The following is a 27,086-nucleotide window of genomic DNA, read 5'->3' on the forward strand; positions in this document are numbered from 1 at the left end:
GGCCACAGGCCCTGTGGAGTCCGCAGGTGCCCTGACTGTCTCTAGCGCCCTGGCTCTCACCTCTGTCCCTGCATTTTGAGGCTCTGCTGGTTCTTCCTAAGAGGGTCTTTCTTACCCCTGGTGGGTCCTTGCAGCCCCGCCTTTGGCCTGGGGCCTTCTGAATTCCACAGATACCTCCTCCTGGCCTCTGCCTTCCCTGGGACTCCTGCTGTTTGGACCCTGCACAGTGGAGTAAGCTCTGGCCTTCTTCTCCATCACCTCACTTCCCAGTTGCCCAGCGCTGTCACGGTTTTCTCTGGTTTCTGGGAGATGACATCACCATATCTTCCGGTCTGAGGATTTTCTTTTTCTGCAGTCAGGTGTTTAATTTTTGTCTTCTCTGAACGTCCTGTGCTTTCCCCTTTTCCACTGAACTTGTCCACGTCATGTGGACGCAGCATCTTCTCTCTGAGGGCGCTAATGGCAGCTGGGTTAGCGCCCTGCACTGTCTGCCCCCAGCCGCCTTCCCCTGCACGGCCCCTACCGAGCCGTTCTTCGGGCCCTGGGTCCTCCTTGGTTGTCCTCTCCTAAGGGGGAAGTGCCAACACTTACTAGGTGGAAGCTCTGGGCACACAGGGGGTGATTAACCATGAGCACCAGTATAAGGGATCTCAGGGGCTATTTGTTGGAAACCCTGATGTCAGCTTTTTTGGGGCGGGTCAAATCCACAGAGGGGCCTCCTGTCTTCTGCTCGGAGGGTAAAGGTCAGCTTGCTGGCAGCCCAGTGGGGAGGGGTGGGGGCTTGGCATCCATGCCCTCATCTACAGCAGCTGTCCCCAGTCCAGGAAGCCCCTGTTGTACCCCTTCTAGAGCAGCAGCAGGCGAAGCAGCTGTGTAGGGAGGCGGGGCCCAGAGGCCTTTCCACCAGCTCTGGCCCAGGCCCTTGACTGAGCACCTCCCTGAGTCCATTGTTTCTGCAGTTGCTGACCCTGAGCTGTTGTGGTCTGTGGGGTGGGTTGGTGGCCCTTGTCCCCGGCGCTAGCTCAGGACCCACCTCATGAACCTGCTCAGCCACATCCCGGCCCACCTGCTTCCTACTGCTGTTCACTCCCTTCCCACTTTCCCTAAACTTAAGGCTTCTGTCCTTTTAGAAGCTTCCATACCACAGGGCAGGGGGGACTCCGGAAGCAGCATGACTGCCACCCCAGGCCAGAGCCCATGCATGTCCTCACGGCCCCACTGGCTCCATGGTCTGTGACCCCGTCGGTACCTACAGGGCATCCAGTACGGAAGGTGCCCTCGGCGAGCGGGTAAAGGCGTGAGTGAGCGAATGAGAGAACACATGAAGGACTAGGCGTGCAGGTCTCTGTAAGGCTGAGTCTGCTGGGCACAGGCCTGGCATGGAGGATACCTCCCGCGATGTGTGCCCCACCAAACGCAGTCAACGAGCCAGGCACAGCCCACCCTCTCCTTGCCCTTGCAACCCCTGCGTTCATGGTTCCTAGTTCTCCCCCCCTGCCTTCCTAGGGTCCCGCTCGGGGAAGAGCATACGGGCAAAGGCACAAAAGATGGGGAAGAAAACCAGTGGGCAGTGACTGTCCTGGTTCACGGTGGCTGGGAGGCAGGGAAGGACGTTATCGAGGAACAAAGACAGCCCTGGGAGCCCCTGGCCCCGGGTCTGGGTTCTATGTCCTGGGAGCCCCTGGCCCCAGGTCTGGGTTCTGTGTTCTGGGAGCCCCTGGCCCCAGTTCTGGGTTCTATGTCCTGGGAGTCCCCGGCTCTGGGTCCATGTTCTGTGCCCTGGAAGCCCCCGGCCCCGGGTCTGGGTTCTGTGTCCTGGAAGCCCCCGGCCCCAGGTCTGGGTTCTGTGTCCTGGAAGCCCCCGGCCCCGGGTCTGGGTTCTGTGCGCTGGAAGCCCCCGGCCCCGGGTCTGGGTTCTGTGTCCTGGAAGCCCCCGGCCCCAGGTCTGGGTTCTGTGCGCTGGAAGCCCCCGGCCCCGGGTCTGGGTTCTGTGTCCTGGAAGCCCCCGGTCCCGGGTCTGGGTTCTGTGCGCTGGAAGCCGCCGGCCCCGGGTCTGGGTTCTGTGCCCTGGAAGCCCCCGGTCCCGGGTCTGGGTTCTGTGCCCTGGAAGCCCCCGGCCCTGGGTCTGGGTTCTGTGCCCTGGAAGCCCCCGGTCCCGGGTCTGGGTTCTGTGCGCTGGAAGCCCCCGGTCCCAGGGTCTGGGTTCTCTGCCCTGGGAACTCTGGGATCCCCATGGAGCTGGCTGGGAGTTCACCTGCCTCTGCTGAAGATCCCTGTAGAAAGCTTCTCACCAGTTTCCCGGGCAGAGGATGCCCATTAGAAAGTTCTCTCCATGAGGCCAAAATTCCCCTCCACCACATTTGCAGGTGCTTTCAGCCAGAGCTAAGACACCAGCAGCCTTTCACCCCTAAGTGGTGGATACTCCTGCGTCTCCTCTTGGTCTTGCCCTGATGGGCCTTAGAGTGGAGTGCAGGGCAGGGCAGGCAGCGCGCTGGGAGTGTTCCTAATAAGCCTCTCGAACCGAAACCCTGGGATTCAAGATGCTTCTAAACCAGCGGCTCTCAGCCCAGTTTTTACACAAACACACCTGCTACCTGGCACATTCATCAACAACTAGTGGCTTGTGAACAGGGGGTGAAAGGTTCCCTTCCAGGCCCTTTACCTTATAACCTGGCAGGCGACACCCACAGGCACCCCAGACACAGGGGCTGAGAGCTGGAAACACAACCTCAGGGGACTTCAAACCCAATATGGGAGGAAAGGAAGGTCCTGAAATACCTAGAAGTTTCTTACTGTCCAGTTTCTGCCGGTTGAGGGGATTTGTGCCATACAGGAGGGTGTGGGCTTCCGAGTGCACCGTCTGCAGCTCCTCCAGGGTGGCCTTGCGTCCGCGGATGCACTGTGGGGACAGGCGAGAGGACACTCATACGTTCTGCAGAAGCTGCTGCTTCAGTTCCACAGACAGAAACTCCAACTGAAACCACTGCCCACAAGGAAACTTAATTTGATACACAAACAAGCACGTTATTTGGTTATTGCAAAATAAGAAGCAACATCACCCAACATGATATTTTAAAATATTTAAGAAATATTTTAGAGGGCTTACACTTAATTATAGCTTTGAAAAAACATTTTAAAAGATAATTCCAGCCTTCAACGCATTACCCTTCACTGTCGCACAAATGACTTGGCATCAAATTATTACTTTGCTTTCCAACTGCCAGGGTCTGGTCTTAAAATAGAGGTGAGCTGCCGCGCTTCCCTCACGTTCAAGGGAAACCCCAGCTGTGCTCCCGGAGTCTCTGAGCCCCAGGATGAAGCAGCCTTCCTTGGACCGCCTGGGGCCACAGCCGCCAGGGTCTGGCATCTGCCCTGCATGGCTTGCTGGCGTCCGGCTGCGTCTCTCTGTGGTTTGGAAATTCCTCAGATCGAGATCCCTGGGCTAATTCAGATTTTCTCCAGAAAGTCACAGGAAAATGAGAGTTCTTCAGTTGAGCTACATTCATTTAGCCTTTTAAAGGGGACGATGGCTTCGGACATGAGATTTGAGTTCACATTTCACATGGAAATGGCTCTTAGAGGGTTAGGCCACCACAGGATGAGTCAGATGCCACACAGGTGGCCCCGGTTGTGGCCATCACCTGCTTCCCTCAGGCCGGAGCAGGATCTGTTCTCTGCCTCCCGACCGCAGCCCTGCCCCGGCATCCACTGAGCTCCTGCAGGCCTCGCTGCCCACCCTGTGTGTGAGACTTGGGGCGGGCGAAGCTCGGGGGCTCTCTACGCCAGCCCAGCACCTGGGGCTCCTCTCAGGCCACCAGGAGCCATAGCACACAGCCTTCCTGCAGGACGCAGTGCACCTGGGAGTCCTGTCCATGCAGGGCGGAGAAAGAAGGGGTGGAGCCAGGAGAGCTCAGCCCCTGCCCACAGGGGAGGGACCTCCAGAGGGCAGGTGCCCTGGGCAGGGGAGGCTGGTCTGCAGGTTCGCTCTTCATGAACAACAATTTCACAAAACCGGGCTTTCTCTATGAAGGTCCCTGGTTTAACAAAGACAACATGTGACACGGCTTCCAATGGTAAAAAACGACTCTACGGTCCCACCACGACCTAGCGCTGCTTCTACTCTGGGGACATAAGCCGAGTGTCCCTGGAAAGCCAGGCAGGAGGGACGCACTCCCTGGGTAGGGGTCAGGGTGCAGTTGGGGCCCCGGGCAGCTGCGGGGGCTTCTAATTTATTTTATTTTATTTTTTTTGAGACGGAGTTCGCTCTTGTCGCCCAGGCTGGAGTGCAGTGGTGCAATGTTGACTCACTACAACCTCCATCTCCCGGGTTCAAGCGATTCTCCTGCCTCAGCCTCCTGAGTAGATGGGATTACAGGTGCCTGCCACCACGCCTGGCTAATTTTTGTATTTTCAGCAGACATGGAGTTTCACCATGTTGACCAGGCTGGTCTTGAACTCCTGACCTCAGGTGATCTGCCCGCCACGGCCTCCCAAAGTGCTGGTGTTACAGGAGTGAGCCACCACGCCCCGGCTGGGGCTTCTCATTTCCAATGATTTCCGGAAGCCCCCATGTGTGCACAGGCATAGGCAGCTGTGGCCAGGGCCAAGTTCCCTCTGGACAGACAGGCCTGGGCAGCCCACGCTTGGGAAGGCCCCTGTAGGGGACCAGGGTTGTGCCCTGTGGTGCTAAGGGGCAGGTCATGCAGTGTGGACTTCAGGTGAAAGAACGGCAGGGCCCCGGCAGCCATGCGTGTCCTCCTCACTCAAAAGCGACCCACTGGATGAGAGCCTGAACTGCAGCAAGAGAGACTTGACGTTAGACCACAAATTAAATTCACAAATTAAAGGTGATGTTAGAATAAGGCAAAGAAGAAAAGTAGAAGAGCCCCCTGCCTACAAACACAAGAAATGGGGACAGAAAAGACACAGAATCAAAGCCCCAAAAGCCCTGCGACACCGCGGCGGCTCAGGCTGCAGGCCCACGACACTGAGATGGCTCAGCCTGCGTGGCAGCACTTGAGAGGCTTTTCCAGAGCCGCTCTCGGAGCGGTGGTGATGGTGGCCCCTTCCCACTTTCTTGGGAGGCCGACCTCGTCATTTCCATCTCCCTTTAATGCCTGGGATAAAACAGGAGGAGTCTTTGTTCCTCACAGAAAACAGGCTTGGGGCAGGGTGCAAACCCCAGTTGTGACCCTGGTCTCTGTGACATCTGACTTCCAGCCTACTCCCTTCTCCTCTCCTTCCTGACGCCATGCCTGGAGGCAGGACAAACCAAGCTGGGCACGTGAATTGGCCAGGAGCTGCTCTGGCTCCCAGGAAGCCTCTGCAGGAGGGTGGGGCTCGCACACACACGTGGCTGTACTCAGAGGACCCCCCGACTGCTCAGAATGTGTGAGGCAGCTTCCCGAGGCCTGCCCGGCTGCTCTGGAGTGAGGCAGGGAGCGAGACAGCTGGACCGGGGGCCACGTCTTGCTGGGCCGGCCTGCCAGCATTGACACGGTCCCAAGCTCACAGAGATCTCCCAGCCCACTCCCATCCCTCCTCACCACACGAAGCAGTGTGAGGGGAGGGCCTCACTCCCCAGGCCTCCAGGCAGTCATCTACCCACAGGAGGGATGCTGACCGTGAGGCCCTGCCCTGCGAGGCCCTGCCCTCCGGCCTGGGCTTCAGTCTTGCTGTGGCCTCCACGTGGTCTGTGGACTGGGGAAGTCACAGCCCCATCCACCCCATCTTCTTCTATCAGGTACCCACTTAGCGAACCATGCCCCATACCCATGGCCCCTCTGCTCAGCCATCTCAGGAGGCCAGTGACCCCTGGCTGGCTGGCACTGAAAGCCTGGTGGGTGACGTCACGTCCCCCTAGGCTGAGTTAGCACATCGCTCGCTCTGAACCTGGGGGGCACCCGCACTGGAGAGCTGCCCCACGTGTGGGAACAAGGCACCACCGTCCAGGGAGCACGGCCTCCACGGCCTCTGTGGCTGTCCCCCAGTCACCCGTCTTCCCCAGCTCTCCTCTCCCTGAGATCCTGCCAGGCTCAGGTCTTGTCCCACAGCCCCAACACCTGGGGACCCTCTGCCAGCCCTTGGCCCAGTTGTGGCTGGCACCTTCACCCACGGTGCCGAGGGCAAGCAGAGGAGCCGAGGGCGGGCAGAGGGGCCGAGGGTGGGCAGAGGAGCCGAGGGCGGGCAGACGAGCCGAGGGCGGGCAGAGGAGCCGAGGGTGGGCAGAGGAGCCGAGGGCGGGCAGAGGAGGGGGCTGTTTCTTCCAAGGTCTTTGCTTTCTCACTCCTCCCTTGCTCGCATTTGCTTTGCTTTTCTGGCCGAGAGACCCTCTCCCAATCCCCTGGCCTCAGGGGACTCCCCCTGAGGGTGGGGGCACACGTAGGGGAGGGACAGGGAAGCAGATCATGGAGCTCTGGAAGCCTCAGGGGGCCTTGGGCAGTCCCCGGAAGGGGCAGCAGGACAACTGTCTGGTCCTGTGGAGGGAATGGACGTGGGGAAGGAGGAGTTTCCCGAAGCCAGTGTCCGCTGGGCAATGCTGCCCTCCAGTGGCACAGCCATCCCGACCGGATCCCTGAAGCAGGTGCCAAGAGCCTCTGCAGTGGCTCCTCCCCGCCTCCCTCCTCCCAGAGGGCACTGCAGGAGAGGGTCCTGGGCCTGACTTTTGGAGAATTCCCCCGAGAATCATGTATCACCAATAAAACTGGTAAAGGAAACGGGGGTAAGATGAAGCACAGATTGGCTTAAGTTCCCAAATATCCCAGCTTCTAAAGGAGGGGTAGGTGAACCTGCAGAGCGGAATCCTGCAGAAACTAAGCCAGGAGACTGGAGGCTCTCCGTGCCCACGTAGAAAGGCCACGCCACGCCAGCTCCATGTGCTCACTCATCTCTGCCACGGCCACTTGGGCCCTGGGCTGTTGGGTGCCCAGGGCTGTTGAAGGGGTGGGTGTGGAGGTTCCTGTCCACCCTGTGAGCTATTGTAGGGTGGTGGGAATCCTGGTGTGGGGAGGGGACACAGCAGGTCCCTACTGGTGGGTCCTGGCAGGGGTGGCGCCTTGTGTGATCCTGCACAGTGTCGCCAGCCCCTCTCTACAGACAAAGAAATGGAAATTTGTCCAAGGTCACCAGTTCCCAGATGGGAGTCCCTTCTCTTCCTGCCTGCACTATCAGCAGGGCCTGCCCACACCCTCCTCCCGGCCGAAGAGCTCGAGATCCCCTGTGACAGCTGCCTCCAGGGTAAAGCGCACCAGCTGGGACAGCCTCACCGTCCTGTCCTCCAGCGTTAATTGGCTGATCCTTCTCACCTCCTTGGGCGTGGGAGTCCACTGCAGCCAGGTTCAGGGCAGGGCTCTGGCTCCTATCAGGAGGTGGGGCTGGGCCCTGCTTGTATGAGAACAAGTGAGGCCGCTGCCATCGCCTGGTGGCCAGGGAAACTGAGGCCCAGCCAGAGCTGCAGCATCCCTTAAGCCTCCTCATGTGACTCAGCTGTGTAAGGGAGCTGAATTCAAACCAGGCCAGGGCCCAGCCTGCAGCTCCATTCCCTTCACGACCTACTGCCTCGCCAGCACCTTAACTCTGAGGAGGGCCCCAAGGGCCTGAGGTCTCCCTGTGTTCTCGAAGAAGCTTTCAAAATCTTAAAAAAAGAGAAAATTATTTTAACAAAAAGCCAACAGGCCTGATCTGAGATATAATCAGATCTCCCCGTGGCTCCTTCCTGGCCGCCCAGGGGGAGCGTGGTGGGAACTGGCTTCCTCGGGGAAGTGACCCGGAGGCAGGGAGCGGCAGCCCTGGACCTCGGGAGGAGCCTGCTAGGTGAGAGGTGGGAGTGAAACGTCAGAAAAGGGCACAGACAGAGGCAGCAGCTTCCTGCCCGGGACTCCACGGAGACAGCTCCAGGCTTCTCAGCAGATGGCTGCCTGCCCAAGAGGCAGATAGTGAAGATGCTCATGGCCCTTCCCCTGGGTCTGTAAGCCCAAAGAACCACCTGCAAAGCCAATGCCCTGAATCAAGCAGGCCCATGAGGGTCCCCTCTAGTAGTGTCCAAAGCCGCAGCTGCCCAGCTGCCCCGGCTGCCATTACCTCGCATTTGCCCCGGAGGCCTGTCTCCTGCAGGCGGGACCAGATGCTCTGGATCCTCCCGGCGTGCTCGGGGTGGCTGCTGCTGCTCCCGCAGGTGCACTGGTGCTTCAGCATCAGCGTGTCATACACGAGGCCTGGGGCAAGGCAGAGGGGCCAAGATCAGCGCACATCCAGGGGCAAGCCAACCACCCACTAGCTGGCTGCCCCGGGCGGTGGCAGGACCACACTTCCCTAGAAGGAGACGGAGGCTGGGATGGTCCTTTAAAAAATACCATGTTCGCCAAGACCCCTCGACTGGCCAGGCCCAGAGGACGTGGACGAATGCAGAGGCCAGGCAGGCGGGAAGGCCTGCCTGTCACTCATGCTCACAGCAGCGCCCCAGGACCCGGGCAGGGACGCACGCAGCTGCCCTGCTGCAGCAGGTTGAGGAGAGAACAGTGACGAGAAGGCCCGCCCTGGGTGGCTGCACCTTGCAGGGGTGAGCTCCATGTGGGACTCATGCTGGGGAGGATGGTGCTGATTTCCAGAAGGAGGCGACTCTAGCCCCCTACCCTCAAAGTCTGCCTGGTCCTGGACCAACCTCTAACTCCAGTTCTGCTGGGCAGAGAACTGTCCAAGGTACTTGAGATTCCAAAGAAACACCAGATTCAGGCCCTGCTTTTAGAAACTTCCAGAGCGACTGGAACACGTGTGCTAGAAAACACACGCAAAACCTGTGTACACAGGTCTACTTAACCTCTGACTGTGAACAGAGGCCAGCCATGTGCTCCCCACAGCACTGAACTCAGCACAGACGGGCACCCGGGTGCAGCAGCCACAGGAGAGGCTCCTGGTGGGAGCCCCAGAACCAAGTGGGCTGGCAGCCTGGGGCTCTGTAGTAGGAAAGGCGATGTGCCTGAACCCGTGTTGGATGCCACCCTGTCTCAGTACATGTGGGGCTGCTGTGAAGGGGAGAGTACCTGGCCTGTCTGCAGAGGCTACAAATGGGAGGGAAGGCCAGGTGGCTCTCCGGGACACAGCTCTACCACGGCCCCTTTTCACAAGGCCTGGTGACATCTGGCAGGAGGGCTGCCCCGAGGCCCTGCTGGGATGTGTCTGTGCCTCACACACCTGGTCTCCCAGGACTTAACAAAGGGAAGGCCAGACTGGGTGAATGGATGCCTTCAGCAGGCAGGTCACTACCCAGGGGCACCTATGCTAATGTGGGTTCACCCAGGTGGATAAGGGCGGGGCACTTGGTGAAGAGCCTGGGCAAGCTGCCCAGACGGACCCGCTCTAGCGCTTCAGTGTGCTGGCCCAGGATGCGGTCCTCCCCACATATGTTCCCATTACTGGGAACAGAGGCAGCATCCCCAGCCAAGAGGAGCTGAGATTCAAGGTGGTCCAGTGTTTGCAGGGTCCAGCTACAGGATACTCTTGGTGCATATTAGTTGCCATACTTCCTGGCTCAGCCTCTTGTGAGTCAGACTAACAGGAGTCAGTCTCCTGCACTTGAGGAATTTTGGGGGTACTTGCAAAACAGTGCTGGGGGACAGGACTTCTGGTTAAAAGAAAAAAAAAAGCAACAGGGTAGGTGCAGGCTTACAGGAGTCAACGAATCTAGGACTCACAATCAGTACACTGTGTGTGGGCATGGGTGTGCTCGGGAGTTTGTAATGGCAACACAGACACATAGGCAATGACGGACACGGTGCCATGAAATACACAGGTGTGTGTGCAGAAACAACCAGTTGCTCATGGATACGAGGAATGGGGACGGCCCCTTTCAGTGGAATCATGATGATAAGGTCACATGTGCTAATATTTACTAAGCACACGGCTGGAACCTATGAGGCAGACACCCGCTTTACTGCCTTTACAGACAGAAAAGCTGGAGCGCAGAGATGGAGAAGCGGCAAAACCCACACAGCTGAGGGTGGCAGAGCCAGCCAGGAGACTACGTGGCTAAAGGAACGTGCTGCGTCGCTGTGCACGGACACAGGAAGATGGCTGAGAGTGTGAGGTACTAACAGAAAGCATCAGACACAACAGAGTCCCGTCTCTGTGAAACAAATTATGTTTGTGTCTATCTGTCCATCTGGCTATGCACAGAAATAGATCTGGAAGATTTAAACCAAATACTAACAACCTGCCACCACTGGGGAGCGGGATTACGGGCAAATGGTATTTCCTGTGGGTTTCTATCATGTTTGTTTCTTTACAATGAACACATACTGTTTTATAAATTTGTTTAAAAAGTAATGAAGACAAACTAAGAAAGGACAACAACGAAGTGGGACTCCCTGGAATTCTCCTGGGACCAGTCACGGTGGGCCAGCTTAGTGGGCGAATTCCCGCCTTGGTGGCGGTGACTGGGGTCCCCCTTGTCTGAGCTGCATTCTTTCAAGAACACACTTATTGCAGTCACCTGCCGAGGACTTGTGGAGTGGGCCATCTGGCTGCTTCTGTGACCTTCCACAGTTTTCTTTCTGCTTTTCTTTCTGAGAAGCAGCATTTTACTTGCTGGATTACTACTATGGAAATTTTTCTCTGAATATGAATAGCATCCTTCTAAGACCTGAGAGTGAGAACTTTGCAGACTGCAGAACACTAAGCCATGTGATGAGAATTATCTGAAGAATGAAGCCATGCTGTATTTACAGAACTTTTTTCTTAGTGCGTCATTAACAAGAAATATTAGATCAAAACAATATGAAGAGCTCTCCTGCCTCCGTGCTTGTCTCAGAGGCAAGCCCTGCCAGAAGCCAGCCCTCCTTCCCGCCTCTCCCCTGCAGGGGTGGCTGGGCGGCGGGGCGGCCCGGGACAGCAGTCTCCTCCCTGACTCCAGGCAGCTCCAGGCAGACGAGTCCAGGGCCCAGCCCCGCCTGCCTCCTCAGCCATGGTGGACACCTCGCTTGCTTCCTGACTTCTGGTGGGGTACCGTGCAGGGAAAACCAAGGACCCCTGCGGGCAGGTCACCTCCCTGGGGTGAGGATGGTACGAGGGATGGCACAGACAGAAGATGTGTGGCTCCCGCAGCATGTCCCAGGGGTCCCGGGCTCTGCTCTCGTGTAATCATGGCCCCCCACCAGCCATTCACAGTCCTGCCACTGGAGCCTCAGAGTCAACGCTGTGGACGTGGGTGAAGTATGAGGGAGTAAGTGGAGAAGTGTGGGCTCGTGATTCCTAAGCCGGACCAGAAGCTGTAGGCTCTCATGGCCCCACGGGCATGGGCTGTGGACTGTTCTTGGAGGAGACCATGGGTCTCTGGGACAGGAAAGGTGGGCAAGTGAGCCCATGACAGGCCCCCAGAATAACAGAACTGAGGGTGTAGGGCGTGGGGCAGGGAGAGGGCCTCCATGAGAGGCCTGTGTGGTTCCCGCCCTCGTGCCTGCCCAGCCCCTCAGCCTCTGCAGAGCTGGGCCCGGAGTACCCCCCGCCCCGGTCTGTGCCCACTGTGGCCCGCGTCACATCCTCAGGCTGCACAAAGGCCATCTGTTACCTGTCGTGAACCTCGGCTTGGTGGGGGGCTCCTGCACAGACACCGGAAAGGTGGCAGATGCCGGTGAGGACTGCGCCCGGGACAGAGGCCTGTGGCTGCCGAAGGACACGGGGATGCCGGCAGCCTCCATGGACGCCTGGTAGTTCCTCAGCTGGTGGATCCGCTGCTGCTCCAGCAGGAGGGCTTGCTGCGGGGAAGAAACGGCCATGTTGGCGGCTGCAGGCACCTCCCACGGCTGGGCTGCAGGGCTAGGGGCTGCCCTCTCTTGCAAGTCTCCCATCCATGCACAGGCCATACACGGGCCACAAGGATGCTGGGAGGCCAGCTGCGTGGAGAGGCCTTCCCTGTGAGTGCCCTGAAGCCTGAGTGGGCCCAGAGCCGAGAATGAGGCCAGCACGGGCTCTGTCTCCCAGGATGTGGCTCTTTCTAGGGAAAGCAGGTTGTCCACATGGGATCCTGCCATGGGCTTCATCAACAGGATAACACAGGCTGAGTCACGGGGTCCCAGGGAGGCCTAGACAGTATGGGGTATCAACGAGGGCTTCTCTGAGGAGGTACTGAGCCAGGAGCAGCCTGGACCAGGTGCAGGGGAGTGGGGCCTGGCAGGTGTGGAGAGAGGCTCTTGCTGGGGCGGCAGCCTGGCCCTCGCTGGTTCCACTGGGAGATACGCGAAGGCCATGCAGATGTGGGGACCAGAGCACCCACTCTGCCACACCACACACGGGGACCAAAGCACTCACTCTGCCACACCACACACGTACAGAGGGTGGGCATGAAGCCTCGCCCCCTTGTTGGGTTTGTGGGTCTTAGTTTTGACCAACAGCACTGAATCTGCACACTAAACTTGGGTGAGAAAGCACCCTTGATTCTCAGACTTGGAAGTGCTAGCTCGGCTTCATTTGCAGCCGCTCCCCTCCCTGGTCTCACATTCCACACATCCTCATGCAGGCTAAAAGCAGAAACAGCCCATCAGCTTCCAGGCACCCAGGACCCTTGGAGCCTGGAGCAGGCCTGCTGGTGGGGATGTGCCTCTCTGATGAGATGGGGCTGGGCTGGGCTCTGTGTAGGGAGGCCACTTAGTCAGGGGCCTGGGACACCCCAAGGGATTCTGGGAACAGGCTGAGGTGCACACCCTCATACGAGGCAGAGTGGAGTGGAGGAAGCAGGGCAGAGATGAGGCCACAGCTGCCTAGCCTCTCCCCAGACAGCAGCTGAGGGAGAGCACAGCGACCTGCCACCCAAGCCGAGGCACAAAGAAAGCCGGGCGCCTCCTCGCTGGGAGCTCTGCGCCAATCCTGTCTTAGTTTTGATGAACAAATCCTGTGAACGTGGAAAACCAGGTACCTACATCTCAGCTCCTGTATGAGAGGCGGAGTCCAGCCCTGTGCTGCCAGCACTGGGGGAAGCCAGAGCTGCCTGGCCAGGCTCTGATCTGTCCTGTCTTTAGGAATCAGGCCAGGTGGCTCACGCCTGTAATCCCAGCACTTTGGGAGGCCGAGGCGGGTAGATCACCTGAAGTAAGGAGTTCGAGACCAGCCTGGCCAAAATGGTGAAACCTTGTCTTTACCAAAAAAAAAAAAAAAAAAAAAAAAAAAAAAAAAATTAGCCAGGCATGATGGCAGGTGCCTGTAGTCCCAGCTACTCGGGAGGCTGAGGGGGAAGAATCACTTGAACCCAGAAGATGGAGGCTGCAGTGAGCCAAGATGGCACCACTGCACTCTAGCCTGGGCAACAGAGTGAGACGTCTCAAAAAAAAAAAAAAAAAGGAATCAGAGCCAGGAGGGAGCAGAGAAGAGGGGAGCCCCGAGACAGGCGGAGGAGCTGGAGCAGGAGCTGGAGTAGGAGCCAGTACCCACAGGCCCCCAGTCTGCGGCTAACCAAATTCAGCTGGGATTGCTGTGGGCCCCACGTGGTTAAGCGGTTAATAAGCAATCCTCCCGGACACCGGCTGGAAGGTGCCCCGCCTTAGGTTTACCTCGGCAAATTGCTCCGTGTACTACCAAGTTTCCCTGATAAGGAGTTCTGCCTATTACTCTCCAGAGAGAACAGAAATTGTTTCTAATCATCATCTCACGCTTGGAATATAACAAGCCTCTTTTTTCAAAGTGAACGCCGATCTATGAGAAACTAGTCCTAAAAATTATTAATGTAAATAGTTTCCCACTTCTTATCCGCATAATAACAGCACACTGAATTTCAGACCTTCATCGACTTTCAAGGCCCGACCACAGGAAGAGGCCCCAAACCTGGGCCTGTCAGACGGGACCTGTGGATGAGTGTTCGCCACGAAGCACCGTGTGTGCGCCAGAGAGGCCCGGGGCTTTCTCTCTCTGTCTTTGCCAGGCTGCTGGGCTGTGTAGTGTTTAGTGCCCGGGGTGCTAATTAAGACGGCCCAGAAATTAGAGAGAGGCCGCCCTCTGAACAAAAAGGAGAAACAGCACCCAATGCCCGCCGCCGGGGGAAGCTTGGTAGAGAAGGGCTCCTGGCCCAGAAGCCTCTGGAGACCACTGAGACCTGACCCCCCGTGCGGCAGGCTTGGGTCTAGGTGCTCCAGGTACAAGGCCCCACACTGATTCATTCGGTGCCAAGACCTGCAGCTGAGAATTAAAGGGAACAGTTTACTGCAGGGCGTCCTGCTCCTGGCTTCCAGGGTGCTGCTGGGGGTAGAGATGCAGCTCTGGCCACACAGCTGGCAGTCAGGAAGCTGGGGAGGTGCTCAGTGGCACGGCCAGCATGGAGTCCAGAGACAAGAGAGGGAATGATCCAGTGGCTCCTGCAGCCGAGGCAGCAGCTCTGCTGCTGGAGGACAGAATCAAATCCTACAGCTGTGGTTCCTCAGGCTCGCTTCCTGCCTATAGGGAGGAAGCCACCTTTCTGAGGACACTCTGGCTGCAGATACGGGGCTCCAGCTGGCTGCCCAAATGCCTCAGGTATTTCTGTTGACTCAGAAGTTTTATGTTTCACTGGAAATTAACCAATCATTCACTGGCCTTCTTCATCAGGCTCCTGTGCATTTGGTTACTGGGTGTCAGTGCCCTGAAGCCTTACTGGCTCTGGGTGCCACGATCGTACCCGTCTTGTCTGGATCTGCAGGGCTGCTCATTAGCACCACTGGGCCACAAAAGGTCTTGACTTCTGATCAGACCCTGCCTGTCTTTTTGATCAATTAATACCTCTATTTCCTTCACTTCTTTAAAAAGCATGCTGTATCTCACTAACACGTGGATGCTGTGATCATTTACAGCCTACAAACAGGAAGGAAACCCATTCTCTGGGGCCTGTGCATGGCTGGAAAGCAGTTACGTAGCCACCCGCAGTGGGCAAACATCTCGAATCCCTAGGAACAGCTGGGACAAAACAGAAGCCACATCAACCTCCCTCACTGGCCAGGACAAGACGGGTGAGACACTGGACAGCGACAGCACAAGGATGCCCTGCAGCTCCCGTGATCACCACACAGAAGATGCCGCCCGGGGACCGAGGGTGGCTGTGCGTGCCAGCCTGCTGGTGCCCTCCCTGCCTGTAGTCACCTGTCTGAAGAGCAGCTCCTGCTCACTGGGCTGGCGCTGGCCCGGCTCCACCTCCCGAGGGGGCTCTGCCTCTTCGTCATCGCTCTCAATGGGCTCCTGCTTCACCTGCACGCCAGCTGGTGCGTGCGCCTCCTTCTGCGCCGGCAGCCGGTCCAGGTAGGGCTCGTCCAGCAGAGCCTGGTGCTCACGGAGCTCCTCCTCCGTCTCCTCTGGGTGACTCTCCGGCTGCCGGGCCGGCTCGCTTGGTTTCGGGATGATCTGCAAGGCAGAGGAAATACATGAAGCACAGAGAGCCGGGGCCTCTGAGCTCATCAGACAGGAGGAGGGATGCTGCCAACCACCCCCCTCTGGGGCAGACAATCAGGGACTCAAGGCATCTTATCGCCCTGCCACAGGCCAGCAGGCGCCTTCATCTTCCCGCACAACAGGCACTTGGGCGCTATCCACGGTGCTGAGAAAATAATGCCCATCAGGACCCCAGCCCGGGGTCAAGGTGACCTGGCCCAGGGAAGGAGGCTGACTAACATTTGGGGTTTACTAAGCACCTCTTCTGCGTCAGGCACCGAGAAACAGAAAAGAAGCCGCAGGTGTCAACCGAGTCTGCAGAGGGGAGCCTGAGTGTGAAGGAGAGGCCAATGCTGACCTCATAGCCACAACTGCTGAGAGAAACAGCCACCACCCACCCAGCAGAAGACATCGACGTCCACAATGCTCACTGCCTGAGCCCACTGACACGCTACGGCCTCCCCTCCTGCAGGGTCCCACTGATGTGCCATGACCTCCCTCCTGCCGGATCCTGGGAACACTCCAGGACCTCCCTTCCTGCTGAATCCTAGGGATGTCATGGCCTCCCTCCTGGAATACTATGGACGCTCCGTGACCTCCCTTCTTATGGGATCCCATTGACGTGCCATGACCTCCTCTCCTGCTGAATCCCAGGGATGCCACGGCCTCCCTCCTGGGATACCATGGACACTCTGTGACCTCCCTTCCTGTGGGATCCCACTGACGTGCCATGAGCTCCCCTCCTGCTGAATCCCAGGGATGCCATGGCCTCCCCTTCTGCAGGATCTCAGGGACACCATGACCTCCCTTCTTGCAGGATTCCACGGGTCCTGCATGACCTGCCCCACTATGGGGCCCCAAGAACCGTGGCATCCTCCCTCCTGTGGGACTCCCTAGATGCTCCCTGACCTCTTTTCCTGTCGGACCTCACAGGCCAGCACAGCAGGCCCAATGCCGAACGCAGAGAGCCCCTCCCAAGCCTTTCCCTTCTCTAGGACCCACTCTTGGCTATTGGAACCTCTCTCTGGCCAGCTGTCCAGTCACACCCCAAACTCCTACTTCCGTCCGCCAAGCACTGCCCGCGCACTGCTCATGAGAAACGCCTCTGGACGGTGCTGCTTCTCTCCAGCCTCGACCTCCTGCCTTTCCTGCTTTGGTCCCACCTGGCCTCTCCTGCCTGGATGGCAGCATGGCCCCCGGGAAGCCCCCACCTCCAGCGTCAACTCTCTGCAATCTTCTTCATGTAGCAGTGAGGGTGCGCTTTCACACGGGCCGGTGGACCCGGTCACTCCCCTGCTGAACACCCCCCAAGTGCTCTTCCGCCATCCTGCCTCTGCTGCAGAGCCCTTCCATCAATTGACCATGTCGCCCCTGCAGCCTCCCTCTCTCTCTCCCTGCCACCCTGCTCCCCACCGCACTGCCGGCTCTGCGTCCCTCGTGCCACACTCGCCTCCAGCCCACTGCCTCTCTTCCTTCCTCGGCCACTGCGAGAGGCTCTGTGGGCCTCCTGTGCATGCCACCTTTTCCAGGAAGGGTCAGCTGATCTTCCTGATAGTGCAATGTGCCCTCCTCCAGTCCCCCGCCGTCCTCTGGCTTTCCTGTGGTTGCCATTCATGTATCCATCTTTCCTGCAGTCTGCAGTTCCCAGGGGGGTAGGGACCCCTTCTGACTCATCCATGTGGCACAGGCATTACTCATTGCACATTCACTAAAAGGACGGGGCAAATGCAAGGGGCGTCCAGGTAGTGGGGCAAAGTGGAACGGGGTGTAAGGCTGACTTCAGTGCTCTCCGGGAGCTGTGAGGAGTCAGCAGGGCTACAGCGTGGAAGGCCAGAGAGCAGGGACGCAGGGTGCCGGAGACGAGGTGGGGCTGTGGGAAGGGCACTCTGGGCTGAAGACAAGCAGGTGCATGTTTTAGACACATGCCCTGCGGCAGGCAGGCGGGCCAGAGGTTGAAAGGGTGAGGCCGGCTCCACGTCTGGCTAAGGCATGGGAGAAAGGACAGGTTTCTGTGACAGCAAAAAGGAAGCAGCTCCAGGCCCAGGGACAGATTGCATATGGAGAGGGAAGAGAGGGTGGCCAGGACAACTCCTTGGTTTTGGGCAATGGAGCTGCTTGGGCAAGGGAGCCAGAAGAGGGATGAATGTGAGCGGAGCAAAGGCTGGAGATGAGAGCAAGAGGGGAGAGAGGGACGTGGGAACTGGCATAAAAAGGCTCAGGAGAGGAGGTGGGGGTCTGGAGTTAGACTAGGAAGGGCGCAGTTTCTCAGAAGAAGGCACTGACTGAGTGGCGCTCCTTTGCAGACTGTGAAAGAACGTCCCACAATCCCAAAGCCCCAAATCGAGGGGTCTCTCTGGATGCGCAATTCATCTGCCCCTGTGGGGAACAGGCTGAAGGGCAGATTTGAGGGACGGTGGGACAAGCCAAGTTCCCGGCAGAGAGAGGAGCTGCAGTGCATGGAGGATGGATCTCAGCACCACATCTGACTGTTTCCAGAAGGAAACTGAGCTGCGCAAGGAAGCCTGACACCTGAAATCCCCCGAGCCCTTGTATTTAAACACCCTCAGAACCCTGCGTGCTGCCCCACACTCACTCGAGGCGGCCTCTCGGGCTGCCTGAACTACGGGGGACAGATCGGTGGGCACTCAGTGTCCGCTTGCTTCCAGGGGTCAGCCGTATCAGACAACACCGGTCCCCACGCAGCAGGTCTGAGATGCAGACACACACACACAACATAGTGAGTTTTCAGCCTCCGGAGCCCCTGCTGTGCCTCACTGTGGAACATCAGAGCCTTTAGATTAGGTGGGGGGGGGGTTTGTTTTACGTGATCATCCCTTAACTTTCTTTATAAGAGCACTTGAAAGTATGGCAGTAAGAGCCAAGTGAAGAAAACATGGATCCATTGTTTATCTCTAAACCGAAGGCAGCTTGTCTTCAGAAGAGGTTTTGACCTGGTACAGGGAAAGGGAGCCAGGTCCAGCCAGGGTGCAGGCAGCGCAGTGTCAGGGAGGGCCGGCCATCGGCAGTGCGGGAACCGGTGGGCGGCGTGGCACGTAAGGAACTCCGTTTCAGAAAGCCAGACCCGCAGGGACGAGCGTGGAGCAGTGGGTGGCCGCGCGGCAGGAACAGGAACGTGCTGTCCACGGGTGAGGGTGCCATTGGGAGGGGAATAAGTTCTAGGGCCTGATGCTCAGCTTGGTGGCCCTGATACTCACGGACCTCACCACAGACACAATGAGAGCCCCGTGAGGGCACGGGGGCATGAATGAGGTCCCGTGTGGCAATCATTTCACAATGCATACAAGAATCAAATCACGCCGTATGCTGTAAATACAGGCGATTGTTTTCAGTTAGCTTCATAAAGCTGCGGAGAAACAAGTAAGGAATCTGCCAACATTGTCCCCATTTGCTCTGACAGGTTTCTCAGCGGTTCACAAGAAAAGCCTATGTTTCAACACTCGTTTCACTTGATGATTTTGAGGTCTGGGATCGCTTGTGATTTCTCAATCCCATCTTCTTCCTGCACACTGAGAGCCTGAGAGGCCCTGTGAGGGCAGGGAGAACAGGGAGCCCGGTGGGACCGCGGTCATTGTGAGCAGGGGCACCAGGTGTGCTGGGTGAAGCTGCGCTGTTTCACAGGGGACCTCAAAGATGGCATCCAAGGCTTGGCTTTCAGGACACTCATCAAGAGGTCACCCACGCGCTCAGTTCCCGCAGCTCCCCCAGGGCCCGGCGCAGTCTGATGGGTAATGAGATGAGACTGACTGAGTGGCGCATGGGAGGTTTCTTGAGAGTGGGGCCCTTATTACTCCGTGCACTGGAGGGAGAGCAAAGAACAAAGAATCTGAACGCAGAACAATTCCCTAAGAAGGTGGCACAGAGCACTGAGGACAATACCCTGGATGAGGAGCAGGAGGGATTAGGGAGGAGGGAGAGCAGTAGCCAGGACGGGCCTTCAGGAAGCAAGAATGTCCTGGAGGCTGCAGGCGTGGAAGGAAAAGCAACAGTCTAAGGATGAGGAGACAGGGCCTCAGACCACAGGCTGAGGACACGGGGACCGGAGCTCAGGGGTGAGGGTGCGGGGATGGGAGCTCAGGGCTGAGGATGTGGGGACCAGAGCTCAGGGCTGAGGGCACAGGGATGGGAGCTCAGGGCTGAGGACGTGGGGACCGGAGCTCAGGGCTGAGGGTATGGGGACAGGAGCTCAGGGCTGAGGACGTGCGGACCGGAGCTCAGGGCTGAGGGTGCAGGGACGGGAGCTCAGGGCTGAGGACGTGGGAACCAGAGCTCATGACTGAAGGCACAGGGATGGGAGCTCAGGGCTGAGGGCATGGGGACGGGAGCTCAGGGCTGAGGACGTGCGGACCGGAGCTCAGGGCTGAGGATGTGGGGATGGGAGCTCAGGGCTGAGGAGGTGTTCAGGGCCTCAGAGGGCTCCTCACAATGTGGGCTTTGCTCATCAGTGGACGGGCAGGAGAGGCTGTGGGTCCCTCCGAGGGGTGCATGGTCCTGCCTGCGACACAGGAAGGTGCTAATGAGTCAGCATGAGGGCAGGGGAATGCCTGCAGAGAAGCGACTGCACAGGGGCAGCAGGGCTGGGCAGAGGCTGGCACAGAGGCTGGGTCCAGCGTCAGTGGGGACAGGAGAGTGAGCAGGAGACACCAGGACTCCTGGCCAAGCACCAGAGAAGGGTCACCACAGAGGACACGTTTGCCTGGGGAGGGAAGGTGGGTAGAGGGCAGCCCAGAGAGGCTGAATCCCATCATCCAGTGGGGCCCGTAGAAATCCAGCAAGAAAGTGCAGATTCAAGTCTGTGATTTGGGAGACAGATCAGGACTGGAGCAGTAAGAAGGTGGAACAAAGTCAAAGCTGGGAGCACAGAGGTGCTACGCAGAGCTGGGGAGCCAAAGAAACAGGGATGAGGCCTCAGGGGACCAGTGTTAGGGTGTCGGGAGGCAGGGAGGTCATAGAGGCTCACACGCAGATACATACGCACACAGATACACATACATGCAGAGGCACACACAGACACACACACAGAGACACACACACACACACAGAACCATAGACAGGTGCACAGATACACACACAGACATACAGATACATATACACATGAAGAGAGAGATACACAGATACATAAATACACATAGGCATAGACACACACAGACAAGGAGAGGAGACCAGAGGACCAGCAGAAGAGTGGGTGCCACGCCAGGAAAGGGCAAAGGGAGAAGGAGGAAGGGTGGGGGAGGAAAATGGGGGATGGTGGGGGAGGGAAATGGGGGGATGCGGAAGGGAAATAGGGGGAGGGGTGGGGGAGGAAGGCTAGGACCTTAGAGGGGACCCTGTGGGGCTGCCCCATCCCAGCAATGACCAGAAATGGTGTGCCTGCCTTTCTTTAGCAGCCCAGGGGCCATTCTAAAGTGGATAAAAGTGATGGAGGGCAGCAACCCTGTGGGGGACACAGAGGCAGGTCCCTTCTTTAGGGTGGGGTGGGGGACAAAGCAGCTGAGGGTGGAGGGGAGGGGTTCCTGCAGCAAACGGCCACTCCCAGGAAGCCAGGCTGAGAGAGGAAAAGGGTTTGCCTGTTTGCTTTTTAAAGGAGGCGGCCCAGGGAGGACTCAGTGGACAGAGAAGCTCCAGGACTACTTCTGATGCTTTCCTTTAAATTTCTTTTCTTTTCTTTTTTTTTTTGAGACAGGGTCTTGCTCTGTTGCTCAGGCTGGAGTGCAGTCATGCAATCTGGGCTCACTGAAACCTCTGTCACCAGGGCTTAGGCAATCCTCCCACCCCAGCCTCCCGAGTAGCTGGGACTACAAGCACGCACCACCTTGCCTGGCTAATTTTTGTAGAGAAGGGATTTCACCACGTTGCCCAGGCTGGTCTTGAACTCCTGAGTCAAAGTGATCCACCCACCTTGGCCTCCCAAAGCGCTGGGATTACAGGTGTGAGCCACCATGTCCAGCTTTAAATTCCAAACCTAAAGAAAAACTTCAAGAACTTTGTAAGAAAATCTCAAACGTCCTTCTCTTATGCACAGATGAATGGCAGTGGAGGTAGCGGGGGTCAGCCTCTTTTCCTGGGGGGCTGTTTCAGGGCCCCCGGGGCCACTGCAACCTACTCGCCGGAGGCTTTTGGCAGCCGCGTCTCCCGTGCTGTGTATCACCAGACCTCCCCACTGTTCCGAGGGCTCTTGGACAGCCCTTCTGCGGGCTGGCTGCAGATGGCGTGTGCTGCCAGGGGCCACGTCTCTTTAGTGTCCTTTAGTGACAACATTCCCAGGTCTTTTTCCTTCCTTTCACGAGGATGAAGCCTCTGAAGTGTCCACCGCTGCAGAACGCCCTCGGCCTGGAGGAGGAATCATCTCCACACCGTGGGGATCGGGCTCGGGCTCTCAGGCGGGGCATGAGGAGGACGTCACTTTGGCAGTGGCGCCACGTCAGAGCCCTCTGTGACGCAGGCCAGGCCCCGTGCCTCGGCACTGACGCAGGCGCCTGTGGGTCACCTCCCTGGGCCACGGCCGCAAACAAAGCCTCCTTCTCTCTCTCCCTCTCCTTTGACATTCAGTTCCGAGTCTCACTGGCTGGGCTGTGGGCTGGGGCCGCACTGCAGAGCTGCCTTTGGGAGGCGAGCTGGACGCAGGCAAATAACTGAAGCAGCTCTGTGCAGTCTGAGGGCCTTGGGGACACTGAGAGCCCCCTTTCATCAATTCAGGAAGAACAAATGCACCTCCATATTTGGAATTACATTTTTAAAAAGTCAGGTGGGAGTTCAGGGTCAAAATCGAACTGGTCAACTGCCAGTATTTTAAAACAATTGGACACATTCATAATTAGACCACCCAAAATACGAGTCCTGGTTTTCATATTCAAAACTGAGGATGTCAAGTTAAAGGGAGACAGCCCTGAGCCCTCCACTCTGCAGGAGGCAGGTTCTTGCGCGGAGTCCAGAAACCACTGGAAGAACCACCTTCAGCAGTAAGGCTTCTCGCTCTGGGGGTGGAGGACGCCTTCCGATGTCCTCTTTTAATAGAAAGAGGTACTTCACCTGGACGCACATCACCCACTGCTCGCAAACCACACATAACTCAGGCCAGGTCCAGACATGGCCAGTGAACACGGAGGGCCAGTTTCACCTGCAGAGTTTCTGTTCCACTCGCCCTCTGATGGCGTGCGTTCTCCAGAAAGTTCCTTTATGCAGCAAGCCAGTATTGAACACCACTGTGTACAAGGCACGGGCAGTAGCAGCTGACGCAGTTGGAAATCACCTGCCACCATCCCGACCACAGGCCAGGGAGAGGAGAGCAGAGCCAGCTTGGGGTCGATCTTGTCCACCTGGTGGAGTTTTCTCAGGCAAAATGGGCAGCTCTGCAGGCTGCGGGCCTCGGGAAAACTAGAGTGGCTGCATATGGCTGCGGGGAACACCACGGCTAGGCACAGGCTGCCTCTCTTTCTCTCTTCCTTTTTTATTCAGAGTGATGCTTCCAAAGCACCTCTCTCTAAGGTACAGGCTGAAGGAGGGGCAGACCAACCCGGGCCCAGTTGCAACCCTGATGTAGGCTGGAGCAGAGCCGTGGGACAGGAGGGCTCACAGCTGCCAGAGCTGGGCAGATGCCCTCAGGGAACAAGCCCCTGGGGACATCATCCTCCAAGAGGAAGGGTGGGGACGTCAGTGTTAGGCAGCCTGGGTAAGATCCTTGTCTTCCTGGGCGTCCCGGGAAAACACTGTCTAAACGTTTCAATCAACTGTCATTCACTCCCAGAAATCAATCACAGAACCAACTCCAGTGAGAGCACCCGGTTTCTGAATCCTTCAAGAGTATAAGTCATGTCAACAGGTGCTTCCTGTCTTCCTCAAACCTCCTACCCCATCGCTCAGATAATGACATAATAAAATTAACAAACCTAGGTTGGCATTAGGAAGACGGATGTGAAAGTGCTTTTGACACCTGGGAGTAAAGATGCCTAGCAGGCGCCCGGCATGCCCACAGCCTGTGCCTTTACCGTCCCAGTGAGGGGATTTGCTGGGTGTCCCACCCATTTCTGATGTGTTCCCTGCTGTCCAGTGATGAGGGCTTGGCGGGGGAGGGGCATGTGGGGTGGGGGTGGCGAGCCTATTTTGTGATGCCCAGTGGGCAGCAGGGGCCAGGCTGTGGCCTGTGCTGGGCATCTGGTCTGACGCGGCTGCCACCCTGGAGCAAGGCCCCAAGGGGCCTGTCTCCTCAATCCTGAGCCTGCAGCCCCATGATGGCTCACACACTGGGATGGATTTGGGCCACAGCCAGCTGCCATCTCCCAGAGGCCTTCCCCACATCAGCCCCGCTGGATTGGACACCACGCAATCAAAGCCTTCGACCACTGCCAGGGCTGAGCTGACTCTTCTTCTAGGCTGGAACCGTGGGGCTTGAGAGAAGGAAATTGGGATGAGGCAGGCGGGAGGGGTTAATGATATCAGGAGGTCAGGGCTGCCGGAAGAGGCAGCAGTGCTGGCGGTGGAGGGCTCGCTCCCCACAGCTTTGCCTCTGCACTTGCTGGGGATCCTGGTACTTCACCTTCCAACTCCTGTCTACCTGTGCTGGAAAGTCTGTCTCCTCCCCAATCCTAACCCCAATTTTTCACCCTCAGGGAAACCACAGAAGACCCTGAGCCTCCGGACAGGCGGACAACCCAGGACTGGTCCTGAAATCCAGGGAAGCAACGGGGGCAGGGTGGAGTCGGGGCCGCACTTTTACAGGAGAGACAATCAACCGAGAAACGATTCCGTCTCTCCAAATCTGCCACAGGTTTCTCAACGTTTCTTCTGAAAATCACCCCAGACCCCAGACGTTCCCCTCGCATCAACTCATCCTCTTTCTTCCTTGTAACAGCTTTATTGGGATATAATTCACATACCATCCAATTCACGCTTTTAAATGGTATCACTTGTTGTTTTTAGTATATTTACAGAGTTGCACCATAGTCCAATTTTGGAATATTTTCAACATCCCTAAAAAAGAGATGCTGTTCCCCTGGCAATGCTCCCCGTCTGCCCGCAGCATCCCAGGCCCGGCACCTACAACTCCGCATCCTGTCTCTGTGGGTCTGTCTGCTGTGGACGTTCTATGTGCATGAAATCACACCACACGCGGCCTCTTGTGCCTGCACCCTGCTTCCTCACACCACACGCGGCCTCTTGTGCCTGCACCCTGCTTCCTCACACCACACGCGGCCTCTTGTGCCTGCACCCTGCTTCTAAGGCTTTTCCGTGCTGCAGGATGTCAGTGTCATTCCGCTTTATGGCTGACACTCCGGTGTGCCGGCGTGTGGCCGCGGATCACAGGATGGACACCTGGGCTATTGCCATGTAATGTGGCTATTGCGACTGATAGTTATTACAGCTGATACGGTTTGGATCTGTAGTTATTACAGCTGATACGGTTTGGATCTGTGTCCCTGCCCACATCTCCTGCTGAATCGTAGCCCCCAATACTGGAGGTGGGACCTGGCGGGAGGTGGGACCTGGCGGGAGGTGGGACCTGGCAGGAGGTGGCCGGATCACGTGGCTGGATTTGGCATGAACGGTTGAACACTGTCCGCTGGTGCTGTCCTCACTGGTGAGTGGGTTCTGGTGGGGTCCGGTCGGTTAGAAGTGTGTGGCCCCTCTCCCCACCCCTTGCTCCGGCTCTTGCCAAGTGATGCGCCCGCTCCCCCTTTGCCTACCGCTACGACTGAGGCCTCCCCAGAAACAGATGCCAGCACCATGCTTCCTCTACAGCCTGCAGAACGAGGAGCCAATCAGACCTCTTTTCTTATGAATCACACAGTCTGAGGTGTTTCTCTACGGCAGTGCGGGAACGGCCTGACACAGGGACTCAGGCTGCTGTGAATGTCTGAGTGAGTTTACGTGTAGATGTGTGCTTTCACCTCTGGCAGCAGAGCTGTGGGGCCATGTGGTGGCTGTGTCCAACCTTTTGAGGAACTGCTGGACTATATCCACAGCAGCTCATCTCATCTCTTATCTTAAAGTTGCTCTATTTCAAATGCCAGCATTTGATCAACACATTTTCAGCACGTTAGTTTTCCTCTTCACCAGCATTGCAACGCTAGCCTTGCCTACTAACTCCTCCTGAAAATGGACTTATCTGAGTGACTTTCAAGATGTCTGTAGGTTACGTAAACCTCTGTGGGCTGGCCCGGGCCCAGAACCAGCTCTGACAGTGTCCCTTCAACTTCCTGCTGGAGTTCTGCACCTGTACAACTCCACCCGGGCCCCCCTGGCCCTGTACACGCTGCTTATGCACTCAGGCAGTCTGCAAGTGCTGGATGGTCTGGAAGATGGGCACTGTGGGTTGCTGGTTTATTTAAAGATATGTTTAGTAAATGGCCTTAGGAAACCCAAGAAAAAAGTGTTGCCCAAGTAGACTATTCCATTCGCTGGCACTGATGCGCCACCATGGGCAGGACGTGGTCCAACTGAACTCATGTGGGCTGTTGGGAGAGGGCACTGGCCCTGCGCGTCCCGCTGCAGGTGATCTGTTCCTGAGCCCAAGCTCCCAGCAGCATCCCTTCTGCCCCTGCCCAGCTCTGTGCCGTGGGCCAGAGCATGTGCCTCCCCAGTTCCCTCTTTCTGCCTCATGCCCCCCCTCAAGGTCAGAAAGGGGCCAGTGCTGAAGGCTGAGGCTGAAGCGTGCAACACACAGACACCCTGGGGCCCGGGAGCACTTCGCCGGCAAACCCACCTTGTTCATGTGCAGTTGCTGCTGCTGGAACTGCTGCTTGTGTTTCTCCAGAAACTGCTGATGCTGCTGCTGGATGACCAGGTGCTGCAGAGCCTGGGCGTTCTGGGGCAGCGGGGCCGACTGGGTTCGCCCCAGCGGGCGGTGCTGCCGCAGCTTGTGGATGGAGGGGGACACCCGGTCCGCACCAACCAAGGACTGTGCGTGGAGGGGCAGTGCTCCCAGGCCTGAAAGATACCAGTCTGAAGATAATTGGAGGAAGAAACAGCAGAGGGGAAGAGGAAGAAGAGAGGAGGGAGAGAGGGCTATTGAGTAAGTGATGGAGACAACTGCACCCTGTGCCCGCCAGCCCAGGCGCTCTGCCCTGGTGCCCCAGAGCTGGCTCGCTAACTGGGCCCCTTCCAGCTGAGGCTGGGGCCGTGAGCTGGTGCTTTGGAACTACGGGAACCGTAATTTGGAGGCAATTTTCTATGGAAAATCAGGTCGACACAGGAAACATCAGGAGTCCCGTGTGGCAGGTTTCAAAGAGGAAGCCCTTCCCAGGAGTGGCTACCACACAATTGTTCCTGGGGGCCACAGGCCCTAGAAAGGTGGGGTTTGGCCCGAACAGCACAGTGGGAGGGGAGAGAGGGCCACCAGTGTGCTGAGGAAGGCTGCCACGGTTCTGGAGCCTCCAGGTATTTCCAAAGACAGCCTGAGTTGTGAGAAAAATAATTGTCCTTAGGGTTGACATCATTTTAAGGTCTCTCTGAACACTGGTTTTATACACAAAGATGGCATGAACACTTTGAAAAGTCCTGACGCATATTGTCAAAACCCCTTTCTGAAAAGATGAGGCTAATCCCTGCCAGCTGAGTGGAGGGTACCCACTTCACCACACTGTCACCAACACTGTATTTTTTTGATTAAAATAATCCATTTTGATAGGAGATGATCTTGCTTTAATTGGCATCTGTATCTTGATTTAAAACGCGACCTAGTCAAGTACACTTTTTCC

At 57.5% G+C, this 27,086-nt stretch overlaps 1 protein-coding gene across 17 annotated transcripts in view; it reads right to left on the minus strand.

The window, feature by feature from the left end:
• The window catches only part of LOC105473807 (histone deacetylase 4), a 354,143-nt gene that overhangs the window by 56,760 nt on the left and 270,297 nt on the right, over positions 1-27,086 (minus strand). For 13 of the 17 annotated variants that reach the window (XM_011727858.2, XM_011727860.3, XM_071073707.1 and 10 more), the window contains 5 exons: positions 26,093-26,331; positions 15,091-15,348; positions 11,561-11,747; positions 8,080-8,213; positions 2,779-2,899 (listed from right to left, as the gene is read on the minus strand). In XM_011727858.2, the coding sequence (XP_011726160.1) occupies positions 2,779-2,899; positions 8,080-8,213; positions 11,561-11,747; positions 15,091-15,348; positions 26,093-26,331 (939 nt within the window). The remainder of the gene's footprint in view (positions 1-2,778; positions 2,900-8,079; positions 8,214-11,560; positions 11,748-15,090; positions 15,349-26,092; positions 26,332-27,086) is intronic. The other 4 variants (XM_071073705.1, XM_071073706.1, XM_071073702.1 and 1 more) reach the window with 3 other exon arrangements.

This window comes from Macaca nemestrina, chromosome 11 (genome assembly GCF_043159975.1).
Source record: "Macaca nemestrina isolate mMacNem1 chromosome 11, mMacNem.hap1, whole genome shotgun sequence".
NCBI lineage: Eukaryota > Metazoa > Chordata > Mammalia > Primates > Cercopithecidae > Macaca > Macaca nemestrina.